Below are 17,673 nucleotides of genomic sequence, written 5' to 3'. Positions count from 1 at the left end.
ACTGCTAATTATTTTTCTGGAGTTATTGGTATCAAAAATATCCAGACTTAGTGTTATTAAAGAAGGTTAAGGTTTCTGCTTCATAGTTCAGCTACTCTCTTGTTATTAGAAATAATCTAAATCCTCACAAATAGGTATCTCTTACTAGTTTTAAATGTCCCAGTTAGAACATTTTTCTCCCTGAGTTTTGGAGGCAGGTTGGCAGGTTTTTATCCTGATAATGTCCAGCCATTTAAACTGACATCATTGTTCATGAAAGGCAGTTCTCTGGGTTTGGGTGGTTTTTCTTGATGGCTTGTTTATTTGGTTGGTTGTTTTGGTGGGGGTTGTTTTTACCTTTTTGGGTTTTTTTAGTACTGGTGACTGGTTCCACAATTCCTCTGTTTACATGTTCTGGTGACTTTGGTATTGCTGTTGGAGAATCTATAATTCCTTCCTGTCTGAGAGACACTTTACTTCCTGGTAAAATGCGATTTTGGAATTTTTTGTAGGCCCCAAGGGTGGGATCACAGGGTTCCATTCTCACCTCTTCGTTCAGGCACCTTGAAGTACTGCCTGAACTTGGAGTATGAGGATTGATCAGAAACATCTTTCTGGTCAGAATAAAGTGGCAATACTTGAACCTATTTCAGTGTTTTTTATTGTTCTCACCGGCTGTGCTTTTCTAATGAGATTAAAGTTGCTTTCTCATTTCTAATGAGATTTCAACCAGAGAGGGAGAAGACCTTTGAGACTGGTAATCTGACTGCCCTAACAAATGAAGCGATATGGCCAGGTAGAAATTTTAATTGGTCCTGCTTGGAATCTTGAGTATAGTAGTCACAATAGACAAGAAAAAAAAATCAGGTTGTAGTAATAGTCTATTTTATTTAGTATCATTCAGAAATGTAACAATGAAGGCTCTTGGGCACTGTATTTCTGAACCTTAAAATCTACTTGGTCAACTTTTTCACTGTAGCATCAAGGAACCATGCAGCAAGGCCAAAGCTTTGAAAGTATTGCTTTCTTAATGAGGAATGCACCCAAAAAGGGTGCCTCGTCCCTTCTCAATGAAAGCTTGTCAGAGCAGAAGTCAAGCTGCCTATTAAGCAGGGAGGGAAGTTCCCTTAATACTTGCAGCCACCTGAAGAGTTATTACTTTGCTAAATGTTACAGATGGTGCTAAAGTACAGGTATCATCAGTTTGGGAAAAGCAATGTAAATTTAAAAAGCAAAGCAAATTAAAAAAATACCAGAAAATAAAATCTGTCTTCTAATTTTAGTTTATCAGTTCTACGTGCTAGTACTGATCATTAGAGCTGCTTGCTTATTCCAAGAAAAAGATCTTTATTGTCCCTCTCTAAAATAAGTTATTTAACAACGAGCTCAACTATGCAGGTACTTGCACAATTATTCTCTCTGTCTAATAACAATGTGCATGTTAAAGTTTTTTGGGTTTTTTTTTTTTTTTTTTTTTTTAGAAATTCGGTCTTTAACTTGATGTTAAATATCTCTTTTGGGGGGCATGGTTGTGGAAAGAAACCAGAATTTTTCCTCAAATCCTCGTTAGCACTTTTTGATTCTGGCTTCTGAAAAGGAGTATATTCTTCATAGTAGCTGGAAGGTTTTTTGACTGATGTTAACACATGTTTTGTGTGCTAGGTGGTTTTGAACTGTGAGCTCCCTAGGGAGTGGAGTGTAAAGATGTGAATAGCTATTTGTGACTGTTGATAATTTTTTAAGAAATATAGATGAGGACAAGTTTTGAGCTTGCAACCAGTGTGTATTTCCCAGTTGTCACCTTTTCTATTAGTCTGTTGTGTGCCAGCTCTAAGAACTTAAGTTTTTTGCCTTGCTGTGTAAGCCATGTTTTCCTATGCAGCATTTTGGGGGTGCTGGCTGACCTAGCAGACCTTTGAGGGAGCACTGTCTCTCTGTCTGGTGTGAGTGACCTCTGTGAAGATCACTGTAGTGGGCTTCATAATGTGCTGAGAAGGAGAAAAGATGAGATTGTTAGGATCTCATGGAAATTACCTTTTAGCTAAGAATAGCACTAAGAAATAATCTCAGCTTTAAGAAACTCTATGTAGCTAGGTGTAGTTGCTTTTCTTCTTTTAGAAAATACTTCTAAATATGTTGTAAAATTAATATGAGCTTCTGGATAAACGCAGATAGAGTTTGAGCGTCTGATCTATTCTTACTCTTTTTAGGCCATCATGACTGCACGACCTATTTCCAGAGAGAGTAATAAGATGTCTTATTTGGGTATTGATGTTTGAAAGCTTAAAATTTAAATGCAAAAAAGGTGCTGTTTGATTCTTTGGGTGGAAGGTGGTGTGTTTGTGTGTGTTAAATTTTGCTCTATACAAGTACTGCGGCTTACGAGTTTAAGCATATTTTTCCCTCTCTTTCAATTTAAGAAGTGTCATACAGGAAAATTTTAAACTATTCCATACCATTTTTGTTTATTTTATTATTAAACTGTTACAAGCTACAGTGTGCTTTGCATATTGTTGTATATCTTTGGTTTATTGTCAGTAAGAAATTTTATGTATATTTAAAATATTCTACTAGTCAGTAATGGTTATTGTGTCTGGTTGTTGCTTCCCAGAAGGCAGAATCTCTATTCCATATGGTGTTCAGGAAGTCTGATCTTTCTGTAGTCTTTAAGAAAGCATACATTTTTAATGTTAGGTCTGTCCCCTTTCCAATCTCAGAGGCTGCTACTGTGACTAGCAGTTCTGACTCAGAATCTTTTTCTTGTAGGCTCTCTTCCAGTTCCAAACATCTTTGTCTCCAGTCAGAGGTTAATCCTTCTCATTGACCAGTACCATCAGAACCTTACACAAAATAGTACCTTACAGATTTTACCTTTCTGTGAGCTGAGCTGCTCTGGATAATGCTTGAAAAGTACTACACGGTTTCTTTCTGTAATAGTTAAAAAATGTATCACAGTATTTTTTAAAGTCCAATGTTAGTAGCAAATGAGTTTGCAGCTACTTATTTTAATACCATGTTTTTAACGTTCAACATAAAATGGAGTAGCTGTATACATGACTCCTGTTTCTTATGAACCCTTTTTTTTTCCAAGTCCACTGTAGTGAAGTGGAATTTGATTGTAAAGGTCCACCAGAGTTCTCCTGCCTTTAGGATGCGTTGTATCCAAGCTCCGTGAACTTTGCATGCCATCTTTCTCAGTTTTGTAGGGGCTTTCTTTGCTTTGGGTGGGGGTTTCTGGGAGTGCAGTTGCTTTTTTGGTTGTGATATTCTTAGCTAGTGTTTTTTTCTCTTCAGAGCAGTCCTCAGATAGCTCTCAAAAGAAAATGGTCTCCATTTCAAAAGCAACCTTAAGCCATCCATAATTTAAACTAATCCTTCAGTGCTGCCTGGAATCAACGGGTAAGCCTCTACTGGTGTGAGAAACCTTTGCTCTGAGATACAGAGTAGTAATGTGCAAATTCTGTATTCGGTATCTTTCATGTTTTGGTACTGTATCTGCTTTCAGGTGTCAGCCACTTGTTAGGAATGTTTTCAAGGACACAGGATGAGTGTCAGTCACACTCTTGATACATGCATTTATTTAACAGCTCACTCCCAGAGACTTGCTCCTTAAAGAAAAATGGTGGGTGGGTGTGTTCCACTTGTTTTTTGGGTTGGCAGTTTGTTGCAGAGACATTGCTGTAGGTGCAAATACAGAACCGACTTGTATATCTGTTCTATAAGTTATTTACTTTCATCTATTGGGGGTACCTTCTTCTCTACTCCTTTAAACTTGTGTCATCCTCTCTTCTCTGTTGGAGTTTTGAGCTAGTCCAGAAAGGGATCCAGTCAAGTAGTTGGGGCTGTCATCTCACAGGCTGGCAGGATTCTTGATCTGGGTTTTGCCAGATTTACAGCAAGATGAGCTCAATCCAGAGCATAGGAGCTGTTAATATTTTAGTTGCTTAATTTGTGTTTTCTTCTAGTTATGAAGATGGACAGTGTCAGATTTTTTTTAATGTAGTTTATTATTTCATTCTGAAGTTGTACTGGTTCCACTTAAAAGACTGTTTAATGCACTCTTCTGTTAAAATTTTTTTAATGGGCAAAATGGATCATGGCTTCATTCAAATAGATTCAGTATGGATTAACTTTATTTTTCAGAATGCTCTTCTAGATCCACTCTCAATTTGATATGGGTTTTCCTGTCTTAAAACTGGTTGTTTACATTTCTCACCACTTTCTTCTCCCAGCCTACAGGAGCAGTTTCATTACTGTGAATGTTTGGAAATATCTGCCACCCTCAGAACTCTGTTTTTCTTGACTACAAATCTTTGTTTGGTTGATTTTTCTCCTCCTGCCCCATTTAGTGAAGGTAGAGAAAATCAGCTCAGAAATGTGATGTTGCAGAGTAAAAACTTAAGTGATCAAACCCTACAGGTTAGAGTATGAGTTGCCTTCCTTGGGATCTTCTCGCACCTTTTTCTTTTTTATGATGAGTCTATTGGGGGAATTTAAATCTTTTTTCTTTTTATTTTAAAGACTTTATCAAACTTAACAGCTGTCATTTATATTTATGATGCTTTTTGGAAATATTATCTGGAAGCATGTAAGGTAGAAATGAAACCACACGCCCATGTTTTGGAAAAGATGTCGTGGACATAATAAATTTTCTCTAGAAGTGACCTAGGTGTTTATATTTTTTAGTAAATATCTCTTGACAATACTTCGTCACTTCTCTGTAACTTATGTCTTCATGAAACAAAAGAAGTCAATTGTATAATTGTGTTTTTTCATTATTTTAATGTACTCGCTTCCACAGCATCTGTGGAAATACAAAGCACTCTTGACAGCAATTTGCCAGAATTGCATATTTTTCTTCTTCTTTTCCTCATGGAGGTATTTGTCCTTTTTGGTCTTTGTGGGTCTTAAAGCTTATAGTGTTATTGTTCAGGTTCATGAATAATTTTGAACTATCAGATGAGAACTCTTAATTCAAATCAAGGTTTTGACTTGTCAGAGTCACAAAGTTCAGTAAACATGACTTTATTTGAAATTATTTTATCTTACAATATGATATAATTGCTGTAAAATATTCAGGTAAATATTTTTACTTGAGAGCAGACTCAGCTTAATTTAATCTCTTAAAAACTGCAAACATATTGACTTGGTTAAAATTGTGACAGCATCTGGCAGTCATTTCAGCAGGTGTTTGTATGATGATATTAATATTGCACATACACTCTTCCAAATTTGTTTATTGACTTTTATGCTTCTATCATCAACAAATGTGATTATAATGCTTTTTATGTATGTTACTGCCTGATACTGTTACACTTTAAAATAGGGTTTTTCAAAATATTTTGGAGGCACTGAGCTTCCATATTTTAAAACAGATATTTCTGCTCTAAAGCAGGTGTAAGTTGAAGTGAGTTTTAGGGAAAGATTTTCAAAGTAGAGCTCTTGGAGTCTGGTTTGAGTTTTCTTGCTCAGGGAAGGGCAGTGTGCAGTGTTGAAGAAGTATTTGGTTCGTGAGCAGCATCTGTCTGAAGGCTTCCAGTGTAGCTGCCTCAGTCTGTTCAGGGCTTTCAGGGAGCTCTGGAAGGCCAAAACCAAGCACCAAGGCTGCTGCTCAAAGAGATCACGCAAGACCTTCAGGTCTTCTGGTACTGTTTCACATGGCAGTAACTACACAGGCTGCATCTGGAAAAATAGAATCAGTTGTTATTCCTAAAGTGTCAGAAATCTGTGCAGAAGCCCCTCAGAAGTGTGGCACAAACTGCTGGTGAAAAACATCGTCGTATCACTCCCTTGTCTTCCTTGATGTTCAGATCAAAAAGGGAAGATTTAAATTCTTCTGATACCTGCTATGAGTGTGTGCATATCCTTTAATGTCATCTGTGCTAGAAAAGTGATCTTTTAGTGGGACTCCTGCCATTTTCCTAAACACACTGCAAGAAAATGAATGTATTTCTCTTCTGTATAGCCAGTCCTTCAGCGTTTCAGCCAAACTGACCTTTCCTTCCATTTTACCCCACAGTCTTCTGCTGTCTCTTTCCAGCATTAATATGTTCTGTCCTTTGTGGCCTCCATGGGTGTTCTTCTGAAGACCTGATTGGGGTTTATCCATGCCCTTTCCATCACCTACTGAGAGATCAAAATTCTCTGCTTTGCTTTCTATTTTTTTCCCCGTTATCTTTGTTTTTGTGCTGTTGCTGTGTTTCATGTGGCAATTTTGAACTGTTGCACTGACCGTCCAGAACAGGGGGAAAAACCCAGCTGTTCTGACAGTCATCCTGTGTCTTCAGTGCAAAATAGGGGAGCATGGTGGGCTTGAGACACCAGGCTCTGAGTCCCCAGGTAGTTTCTGGGGGATGTTAGCAATAGTAATCATAGTTACAGAATCAAATCTAAAACAGACACAAGGGCTGCAAAATCGATCCCTGCTGCGGTGTCTGAGTACATTTGGGTGCTTTGCCGTGAGGAGCCTTGGGGCTGGCGGATGGTGGTGCCTGAATTCCTCCTGGCAGGGCCTGCTTCACACCCACGGCCACGTCTCTGCTCTGGTGTGCCAGGGAAGGCTGGGAGCTCTCCTGTAGCAGCTTCTGTCTTCTGCCTACCTTCTTAAATTGAGAGGGTGTTTTCAATCAGAGGTGCAAAGAAACAGGTAAAACCAAGTGACTGAACCGTGAGTGCGCATTGAGTCTGCTCAGAGGTCACTGACCTTCCACAGGCAGTGATCCCCATGCTGGGCCAGACACGCCTTCAGAGGAAAATTCACTACAGTTCATCTAGCCGTGTCCTTTAGGCCTTTTGCATAATTCATAAATACTTACCCTTCCTCGGTAGTGAAGTGGTCCGATGCGAGGTATACCTGGCTTTGGAGGTGGCTCTCTTGTAAAAAGTAGTGGATCTTGATAGAAACTTCATGGTTAATTTTTGTCCTTAAAAACCTGTGCTGATGGTGGTTCTTCCCAGTCATACGGTCTTGTGGATGTGTTGAGCTGGACCAGCTGCTGGACTGGCTGAAGGCTGATCATGGAGGTACTTGCAGGTTAATTATCAGGTGCATTAATGAACTGCTGAAGCTCTCTTCTGTTGCTCTGAGGAGTCCGTGTGCACATCACCAGTGAACTTCATCTTTGCACCAGCTTCTGTCCTCTCTTTGGATGTTGTGGCAGTGTTGTGATCTCTAATGCTACATGGCAAGCTTGCCGTTCATAAATATCTGCTAAGGAAGGGGAAAAATAGGTTGGGTTTTTTTTTCACTAATGCAGCAGCTCAGCCTGCATGGTATGTATAATCCAATATAAGCACAGTGTGTTGTAACTTATGTCAAAAAACCCCAAACCAGAAACCCTTAGGAAAATCATGGAATTAAGATTTTGAAATGAGAGTGAGTCACTTCAGAATTGCATTGCTTAGTGTTTTAAACAGACTACTGTAGTACTGGAAGAGTATGGGACTTTTATTGGTAGCATATTGGGTTCTTTTTTGTGGATTTTTTTTTAATATTTGTCTCTTTAACGTAATATATGCAGCAAAACTGCTGGCTCTGTGGCATCGCTTTTATGGCTGTTATTTTCACATCACATTTTGCCCAGTTTAAAAAGAAAAAGGCAGTTAAAAGGAAATGCAAAATTGTTTTCTCACAGTTAAGCATCTGCTGGAAGTATACCTTTTTCTTAAGTGAAGTTGGTTTTAGTTTATTTTCTAGATGCTTTTTGTTCTGGCCTTTTTAAAATTCTTGCAACTTTATAATGTAATGTTAGTTATAGGGCATGCAGTGAGGAGTAATTATTTCTTGCTTGTTTCAAGCATTTTCCATAAATATAAGAACAGGGAAAATTGAAACTAATGAATGAAAACATTTAAAATTATATTCATGACACTTTCTGCACTTCTTTTTTAAAGGGCAAAGAGAAAATATGCTCTTACTTTTTCAAGTATAATTTAGGTGAAGAGAGTGTATGTATTTAAGGCTACCTCCATTTTACAGAAGGTTTTGTGTGCTGGCCTGAGCTATTCCCAAAATGTTTGAGGAAAACTCAGTCTTGAGTTTCGTACTAAGTGCTATGTTTACTAAAGGATTTCTTGATAACTTTTAGTTAATAATTGACACTTCAGTGTTTGTCATTCTACTGATAGCGCTAGGTAAAAAATTTGAAGTAATGAGGTGATTGAATTAGCATAGTGAATTAAATGCTTTCAGAGAAACCAAAAGCCTAGATTTTTGATTGTTTGGTTTTTCTTAAGCTGCTTTTGGTGTAGCTGCTGTGTTTGAATGGAGAAAGTACAAATGAAGGAACTTAGGTTCATATGCTGTGATATTCTGACTTTTTTTTTTTTTTTTAATAGAAGTTCTGTGTTCTCTTGCACTTCCTCCCCACCCTTCTGACTATGTACTTACCTGAAAATTTCTGTAGCACTTTCCTGGTATAAAGCAAAACTACAATTCCAATTACCGAATTTCTTTTTTTGTTTGCAGATGATGATGTACCTGCAGATATGGTTGCAGAAGAATCAGGTCCTGGTGCACAAAACAGCCCATACCAACTTCGCAGAAAAACTCTTCTACCTAAAAGAACAGCTTGTCCTACAAAGAGCAGTATGGAGGTAACTTCCTTGGTTTTAATTGTAAAGGAAATTTTACTGTTTCAAGAGTATGAAACTAGTTAGTCTTTTTCTTAAGTTATCTAATGACTGAACTAATTCTTACTTATTTCTTTAAAGGGTGCCTCTACTTCAGCTACTGAAAACTTTGGTCACCGAGCAAAACGTGCTAGAGTATCTGGGAAATCCCAGGATTTATCAGGTAATAAGTTTTGCACAAAAAAGAAAGTGAGGGAGAAGGAGTAGACATTTTAACATCACACATTGTTCCACACACATTGTCCCTAAACTGTTTTTTGTGTGTTCTCCAACAAAGAAACAGCAGTGGGGAAAAATACCAAAACAAAACTGCAAGCTTGTTCTGAACTTCAAATTTGGTAGCATGATTTTAATCAGATTTTTTGTCATCTGATCCTTTGTTCTGTCTGCTTCACTGCAGGCATGTTTTGGTTGTTTTTTATTCTCATGGTGCTGTGCAGTTGTATCTAAGCTACTGTTAGAAGCAATACTACTGCAATGCTTAAGTACCATTTCTCATATTGATGGCATTGTTCAGTTGCATTTTTAGGGGTAGTTTGGGTATGTCATCATAGCACCTCATTGTGGAGAGAGGGAGAGACTGGTGTGTTTGTAAATAAGAAACCAGATATATCTGCATACACAATGTACCTAGATTTTTGCACACATCCACATTAAATGTACGTTGTATAATAAACATACATCCAATACATGTGTATATCAGTGTATTATGTGTGTATTTTGTTTGTGTGCACACACTTTGTAGGTGTGTACAGGCACACACCCCCTGCTCGTTTTGTTTTCTGTGTAGTTTCTCAGTCTCTCTGCTCCTATTCTTTTTAGTCTCCTGACACACTCTTCACTTCCAGGAGATCTGCTGTCACTTTTGCCTGGAAAATCAGCACCACCGTTTGCCAGCTCCCATCAGTGTGGTTTCTCCTGCTTTTCTTGCTTCTGGTTTTTTTAGTCCATGCCCCCCTTAATATTGTGAATTAAAACTGAGCAGCTGGCACAAGGCTTTGGGTCTGTTTTCAATGCTTCTGTTGAGGTCTGCTCTTTCTGGCTTAGTTTTTTGTCCTTCGAGCGCTCTGTCTTTTCCCTCCTTTGTTTTATTCTCCCCCTCTTTGATCAACTCTTCATTTCAGCAGCTGATTAGGAACTATTTAACTTCAGGTTTATATTCTTGAAATAGCCAGAACAAGTTGGACATAAACCTGTTGTGTTTTGTATTGATTGGTTTCCTGATTAGCTCTCTGGAGCCTTGTGCAGAGTTATCTTGTCAGACTCTCTTTCTCTTGATAATCCTTAGTTTTTCTTCTATTTCATTCACTTCTTTGCTGTGTTCGTCATTATGCTTTTACTTTTCTCCTTTCTTTAGTAAAAGTCTGTAACTTTCCAACATGAATGAAGCTGATTTCCAGAGGAATTCACCATGCTTTCATTGTGCATTCCATTTGTTAGATTCTTGAGCTCATGTGGGGAAAGTATGGGGATTGTGGAGGCTTCTCCAGCATGGAATTAACAAGAATTGTAAATGGTGATTTTACAATTTTACTTTTAAGACTGTGTTCAAACCAGTTATAATCTAAGAAAGGAGTGTCCTCCTCAAACCATTTTCTATTAATCTCTTTCCCAGTGTGGGTAATGGTTATTTTTTTTTCTCCCTGTCGAGTTTCTAAGAGATTCCTCTAAATTTGTAGGAATACTGATTCTGGTGAAATTTGTTTTAACACACAATCCCCTTTACCTCATGTTTTTTGTTGGCATAGGTAATGATAGCTGTTGTAACTGAGTTGTAAGTATGAAACTTTTTGGATTGTCATGAGCATCAACTGTGTATTGTCATCTGGGCTGTACAGGTGCTTATTTTAGAACCGTGGATGAAATGAAGGCTTGGGACTAGAAATACAGGAAAATTTCTTGGTGGAAAACCATTCCTTGTTGTACAGATTCTGGGTGGAGGAAAACTCAACCAAGTTGAAAAGAGACATGCCAGTCAACTAGCGTTTCCAACTGGAGTGGAGCCAGGAGTTGGAAAAACGTGTATTTTAATACAGATTTCAGAGTTAGTTCTGCTGGGAGTGTTGCTGTTTTAAATTTCTCTTTTCACTGAACTATGGATTTGCAGTGCATACTGAGACTCAAGGTTACTGGTTCACTGACTGATTGTTCTGTACAGTAGGAACATGCATAAGTTTACAGAAGTTACTGACTTTTTAAATGGATTTTTTTTCTTTTCCTATTGATTTCCTAAGATACTTTCCCAAGAACAATACATGTCACGTTTCTGACATATTTCTCCTTCTTAACAAGAAAAGATTTTTGCTAAATACATCCTTATGGAGCAAAAGCTATTTGTCTCCATCTTCTCCACTAAAGTGGACAAAAAGGCAAACATATGAGACATAATGAGACAGTACAGTTTTGTATTCTTGGGATGGCATTCTTGGTCTTTGCACAAAGAACGGAATTCACTTTCAGGCACCTTTCCCTGCTCTTTGTTTTGGTATTACTGTGCTAGTCCCTATCAGCTAAATTATCAAAACTGAAACTGAATTAGCTTCATGCATATCCTGTGGAAACTGAATGACATAACTAGCTAACTGGTGTTTCTAACTTTCAGATGTGCAGTAAATTAATGCTTACTAAATCATAAACAGTGTAACTGTCAGCTTACGTTAGGGCAAAGATAAGGATTGGTGATGACCTCTTGCACTTTGTTTTTATTTTTATTCTTGTCTGGTTTTGACACTTATTTGGAAAATTGATTGGGTTTCTTTTAATATGAGTGTGCATTTTGTACATTACCTTCACATCATCACTAGGCATGAAACTGTCAGGAGTAGGAGCGTATAAATGCTTCTGATTTGATGGCCAGACAAGACTTTTTAAAACAAGACTTTAGTTTTAGCTGATTTTTGTAAACTGAGAGGAAGAACACATTGATTACATCCTTACTTTGACACATTACTAAAAGATATCCAAGATGTGAAGCGTGGATTTATAGAACAGAAGCATGTAGGTCTCTCTTGGATACAGGGGAGTCTTCACATTAAGAAGCAAATTAGCTTTTTCAAATTATACTCCAGAATTTCACCTGGTAATCACTGTATCAGTGATTTGAGTGGAGAAATCTTAAATCAACCCCTGCTTAATTGAACAGAAGGGCAATTTAAATTAAATTGCCCACTTCTACACCATTTTGAATAAAGCTGAGTGAGGATAGCAAACACCTGTAAAATCATGATCTTCATTTTGAAAGCAGTGCCTAAATTTCTAAGTAAATGCAACTTGAAAAATTGCAGGGGCAAGAAGATTGATTGAGGCTCTAAAATTTTTATTATTACTTTTATTTCAGGTGTTTTGACATTTTCTCAAAGTTGGTCCTTGTCCCTTGTAGTAAGGAAACACATCTGGATTTCAATTTTAAAATCAAGCCTAGGGAGGAAAACAGGAGTATGAACTTTGTAGCAGTGGGAAGGCACTATATTACTGAACTTCCCCTTTCGATAAAAAATTATTCAAGGTCCTAACATAGATAAAGGAAGAAAAAAAACCTGCAGGTTGTTTATGGAAGTAACTGCTTAAATTGTATGCCTCAGGGAAGTGTGTGTTAAAAGGAGAAGACAGGTCATGGAAAACTTGGGAGGATTTACTGTTTTACATCTGCAATATAACATTTTGGCTTTCAGTAAGACAGTAGAAGACTACATCTAACTGGAAAGCTAATTCAGAAGCAATGTCCAGTTATCCTGTGATGCAGTTCAAGAGCAATTAGGACTGTAGAATGAACTGCTCCTGCCTGGTTGACACAAGGAAGGACCCTTTGTATCTCCAGTGGAAAAAGACCTTTTTAAAAACCAGCATTGATAGTGCATGTTATATTTTTTGGTGATGCCAAACCATGTTCCCCTTACAGAGCTGTTAAACTCTTCAGACTTCAGGCTTCCCAAGTATCTCTTGAGCAGAAGGCCTTTCCAAACTACTTGCATTTCATAAGTTTTACCGACTTAGTGGCTTCAGCCTGGCTCATAAGGCTTTGTTTTGTTTTTTCTTGAATAAATATAATTTTGTAATCTGCCATTAATAATGCTGTTGCAGAAGAGAACGGTTTTGGCCAAGTTCTGGGCATTCACTCCTCTTTCTTTCCTTGTGTCCCATGCTAGTGATTCTGTAGCTTGCAAGGAGCTGATCATAAAAAAATCTGGAGGAGGATAGGATACTGTAGGGCGAAATAGCTGTGGGCATGCGGACTGATGGCACTTACCACTTGGGCACAGCATAGATTTTTGCTGGGTTGAAGTGGCACGTACCTGTAGTTGATGGCTGTAAACTGACACTGCTGTGAGCAGCAGTCAACTGCATAAATACACCTCTGGCGTCTGAGGTGAAATTGGTGTTCTGGAATCACTAGGGGGACATTCATACAATGGCACAATAAAGAACCCGTTTAGGGAAGGTGCTGCCATCTCAGGGATATTTCAGAATTTCTGCCACCTGGTCTGATCAAAGATGTAAGCATGACACCCTGGAAAAACAGCTCTAATCACTTCTGTCTCAGTACACAGGTTCTAATGATGTGGTCTGCAGTTTAAGGGGGGATAAAAAAGCCACAGTTTGGTGCTTGCAGTTCCTGTTTTCTCCATCTTACAACTGGCAATAACACATTTCTTTGTGCTGCCTTATGCAGGGAAATCCTGGGGCAGTTTGTTTATTTTGTTTTTATGTGAAGTCTCACATGGATACTGTTTTTCAGAATGTTATTCCCTCTTACTTAGTAGGTCATCTTTCCTAAGGTCTCTTCAGTAGGCTTCTTGTAGTAGCCAAAATGACAATCCTGTTGCTCCTTAGGATCAGATGTTCTAAGAAAAAATAACGTGAGGGGCATTATGTGAATGTAATTGTCCTGTGAATTTAGCAGGCACAGACTTTGAATGCCTTGCATACAAATCCTCTAAACTTTGGTAGCTGCTCTGTGTGGTTGTGCCTTTAGGATCATAGAAAGGATCCTGAAAGCATTAGCCAAACAAGTGACCTTTGCAAGCAGAACTCACCTGCTTTGAGGATTCCTGCCCCAGGAAGATCTGGTGAGAACACAAACTGCAGGCAGGGCTTTCCCAAAGGAGCTGTTGTATGTGGAGTGTCCATGTGCCCGTGAGCAGGGGTTTAACAAAGTGCACTCCTGTCTCCACACAATGACACGGGAATACAACTTTCTCTAGTGCCTCCAAAGAAATGCATCTGGAAAGACCAATAATTCTTCTGGTTTAGATTTTTTATTTTAAAAGGAAGAACATAAATGGGATTAAGTGGAAGGAGGAGACATAAGAATTATTGATGGTTGTTGGTTTCCTACATCCCAGATGTCCTCCTTCCCTCATGTGTTCATTGTGGGAGAACAAGGAAGTCTTCCTTGTAGTTTTTCCAGCCAATTACTATTTCTGATTAAATTCTTTTGTGTTTGAAAACATTTGCAGACATTTTGGCTTTGGGACTGCATTATTACTATTGTATGGATAATGTGGGTTAATTGAACCACAATGAAGCTAATAGCAGTGACAAGCCAGCATTTCTGGAACTTGCACAGTAGCCTACTTAACATCTGCACTTGTTTGCAGAATGATTCTTCCAACAGAAAAGGTGAACTAAGAAGTTTGGAAAGAGGACTTGAAGGACTTCACTTCTATCGTTTTTTTGCCTTTGGTTTTAGAAGAAACAAGCTTTAAAAAAAGGCTGCTTTGAGCTAATTGACATTTTAAATGGGAATCTTTCAAGTGACCAGTGATCTTTTGCAGTCAGAATTCGAGCTCACTAAGTATGTCAATAACCTTGTATTGATTACTGTTTAATAGCAGCACCTGCAGAACAATATCTTCAGGAGAAGTTGCCAGATGAAGTGGTTCTAAAGATCTTCTCCTACCTGCTAGAGCAGGATCTCTGTAGAGCAGCCTGTGTGTGTAAACGCTTCAGTGAGCTGGCTAATGATCCAATTCTGTGGTAAGTGAAAAGCTATTCCTCATTATCTTGGGAAATACTAGATGTGCTGCTTGCTGCTCAAGATGCCAGTACAATAGAAATTCTGGTTACAATTAGTTGAAGGAAAACCAGTTGTATTTTATTATGTTTGGTTTAGTCAAGCATTATTTGTTACTTGAATATCTGATTATATGTATTAAACACTAAAACTTGATTCTCTAGTAGTGTAGATACTAGTCAAAGAATGCCTGTTTTTAAAAAAAATCAGTTCCTTCAGTTGATATTCCTTCTTCCCCCTTTAATGTTTTTAGGCTACTATGGGGATTGTGTTAATTCACACACAAGGAACAAAACATTTCTTCAACTTAGATGCAGGCTTTGTCTTGTGTTACTTAAATGGGGTTTTTGTTTGGTTTGAATTTTGTTTGTTTTGTTTAATGGTTGAATACTTGGGCTATTTTCCCCCATATGAGTCTGCTCTGCCCCTGGGTTATTGAGAGTTTGAATAAATGGGAACTAAATTTGTAATTTTTTTATGAGGGAAAAACCAACATATTTCTTACGGTGCTTTGGTTTAGAAATAAAGATTAGGACTAAAAGAAAAATAATAACATCACAGAACTACCCCTTTTCTCCTGTCCTAAAGACCACTTTGGGGGTGCCTTGTCAGATGAATTACAACTTCTTTGATTCAGTGGCATCCTGTAAGTCTGGGCTTAATATCAGCAGGTTCAGACACTGCAATTATTTGCATTCTGGCACTAATGAAAAGAATCCAACTGCTGTCTGCTGTTTTCTTCTTTTTAAACCAGTGTGATTTGTTCACTGATGAACTCTTTTTGGAATACAGTGCATCACTTGTTCTCAGTGAATGCATTTTTCAGTCTTTTTTTGGCAAGGTGAGGAAGAGGTGGTGGCACACTTGGTCTTAAGTTTTGTTATACTTGTACTACTAGTTTTTGTAAGTGTTAAAGCAGTGCTGCAGTTAATGCACAGTTTGATTTGCAAATAGTGTAACTGCTTAAGTTTCTTCATGAAAATTGCATGTTGAGAACTTTTTCTCTTGGATTGTAAAACATAAAAATATCTTTCAGAAAACCACAAAAGTCAGTACGACAAAAAAATTGGTTTTAAGTGGTAGGTACTGATCTTGATTGTATTCACTGTCACTGGCAAATTCTGTTAAAAAACCCCCAGGTTTTAGCCTTTGGTTCTATATCAAAATGGACAAGTAATCAGAAATGTATTAATTTTCTCTTCTGCTCAGGAAAAGATTGTATATGGAAGTATTTGAGTACACTCGTCCAATGATGCATCCTGAACCTGGTAAATTTTATCAGATTAATCCAGAAGAATATGAACATCCAAATCCCTGGAAAGAAAGCTTCCAGCAGCTGGTAACAGTTTTATTCGTTTATATTCAAATTTATTGGTATTTATCAAAAACACCAACTTCTGAAGTGTGGCTGACAACAGTAATTATCTTGGGTTTAGACTTTAAGATCCTTGTGGTGGTGTACAGTAGGGGGACTTCAGAACTTATTTCCTGTTTTGAGGTGCACTTTAGGGAGACACCACATGGTAAATGGAGTCCTTGAGTATCCACAGCTCTTCTGTGTTGGGTTTTACATCACTGAAATTTTATGTATGAGATTGTCATAAGAATGTGAAAGCTGCTGTTGTCATATCTTACGAAACCAGAGTGTGTGCTGCTTATCAGATTTGTGTGCATCTTCCTCTGGTAAGCCAAACGTATATTGGTAATATCACTTGGGCTAAATAGTGATTTACAGCTGGCCTGACTGGAGGTAAACAAATCTTCTTTAAGGAATGTGAATTATACCTCTAATCCAAAATTTCAAAGGCATTGAACAAATGGCTGGGCATGATACTAGGAAGACAAGGGAAGTAAACATTGGAGGTGCGTGTATCACACAATCCCATGTGTTGCTGGTTAGTGAACTTCTGAAGTGCATTGAGGACAAATGGTTGACTTGGCTTCTTTGTTTAGTATTCAGCCACTAGTGAGGGTATGGGATTCTCTTTTCCTCACCATATAAATGCAGTTTTTGTGGCAAGCTGCTAGAGAATCAAGAGATGGAAGTAAGGACAGCTCTTGTGGAATGATTCAGGTGTGTGAAGCTTTTCAATCAGGTCAAGGCATATGGCTGTGTAAGTAGTTGGACTTATGGCTTAGTTGACCACTCCCTTAGGCTTGGACATTTCTTCTGTTGCCATTTCAAACTGTGTGCCTGGAGTGGGAGGTCAGTATATGATCCTTACTTCCTGGGACAAACTGATATCAGCAAATGGCTTGTTAATTAGGGAATTAGTAAATCTTCTGCCAGTGCATTCGGACCCACCTGTCTGCAAGCTCTCACAAACTCTTTTCCTTGTTCCAGTACAAAGGAGCACATGTAAAGCCAGGCTTTGCTGAACATTTCTACAGTAATCCTGCAAGATACAAAGGAAGAGAAAATATGTTGGTATGTTTCCAAAGCAGTTCTTAAAAATAATTACGTATCTATATAAGTGGAAATGGACATAACTCTAAATTTGTTCCTTTTCTTCTAGTATTATGATACCATTGAGGATGCTCTTGGTGGAGTTCAAGAAGCTCATTTTGATGGACTTATCTTTGTTCACTCTGGTATATATACTGATGAATGGATATATATAGAATCTCCAATCACCATGATTGGTGCAGGTATGTGAACTGGGAGCATCACTGTCTCAAACTTGTGTTAATTACCACCTTAATTACCATGATACTCAGGTGTATTAAATATCCAGTATAAATGCCCATCTTTCTTCATCTGCCTACCAAATAAGTGGTTTTTGTACAAGTGTCACTAACTCAAAAGTAGGTGATGCTTCAGACTGAAATGATGTTGTCTGCTTGCTAGTTCTCAGAATAACTTGATTTGTCTTTTTATTTCATTAGGAGAAAAAAATGGAATTTGTCAGAAAGCTTTTTCAGTTACAGGACAGCAGTTGAAATTTTTACATACATACATATATAAGCCATCTCCAGAGTAGAAACCAGCAGTGAGAACAAACCCAAATTAGCATCTGTCCCATTTTTTCAGTATCATAATTCCATCTTGA

The 17,673-nt window shown here is 38.0% G+C and overlaps 1 protein-coding gene across 2 annotated transcripts in view; it reads left to right on the top strand.

Moving 5' to 3' along the window:
* FBXO11 (F-box protein 11) overlaps positions 1–17,673 on the top strand; it is a 68,837-nt gene that overhangs the window by 25,324 nt on the left and 25,840 nt on the right. The window contains exons 2-7 of one of the 2 annotated variants that reach the window (XM_063391195.1): positions 8,447–8,574; positions 8,692–8,773; positions 14,445–14,586; positions 15,833–15,962; positions 16,968–17,051; positions 17,140–17,272. In XM_063391195.1, coding sequence (XP_063247265.1) covers positions 8,447–8,574; positions 8,692–8,773; positions 14,445–14,586; positions 15,833–15,962; positions 16,968–17,051; positions 17,140–17,272 — 699 coding nt within the window. Of the gene's footprint in view, positions 1–8,446; positions 8,575–8,691; positions 8,774–14,441; positions 14,587–15,832; positions 15,963–16,967; positions 17,052–17,139; positions 17,273–17,673 lie in introns of both variants that reach the window. The other variant, XM_063391194.1, reaches the window with a different exon arrangement.

This window comes from Prinia subflava, chromosome 2 (assembly GCF_021018805.1).
Source record: "Prinia subflava isolate CZ2003 ecotype Zambia chromosome 2, Cam_Psub_1.2, whole genome shotgun sequence".
Lineage (NCBI taxonomy): Eukaryota > Metazoa > Chordata > Aves > Passeriformes > Cisticolidae > Prinia > Prinia subflava.
This window is presented reverse-complemented; position numbering and strand designations above follow the sequence as displayed.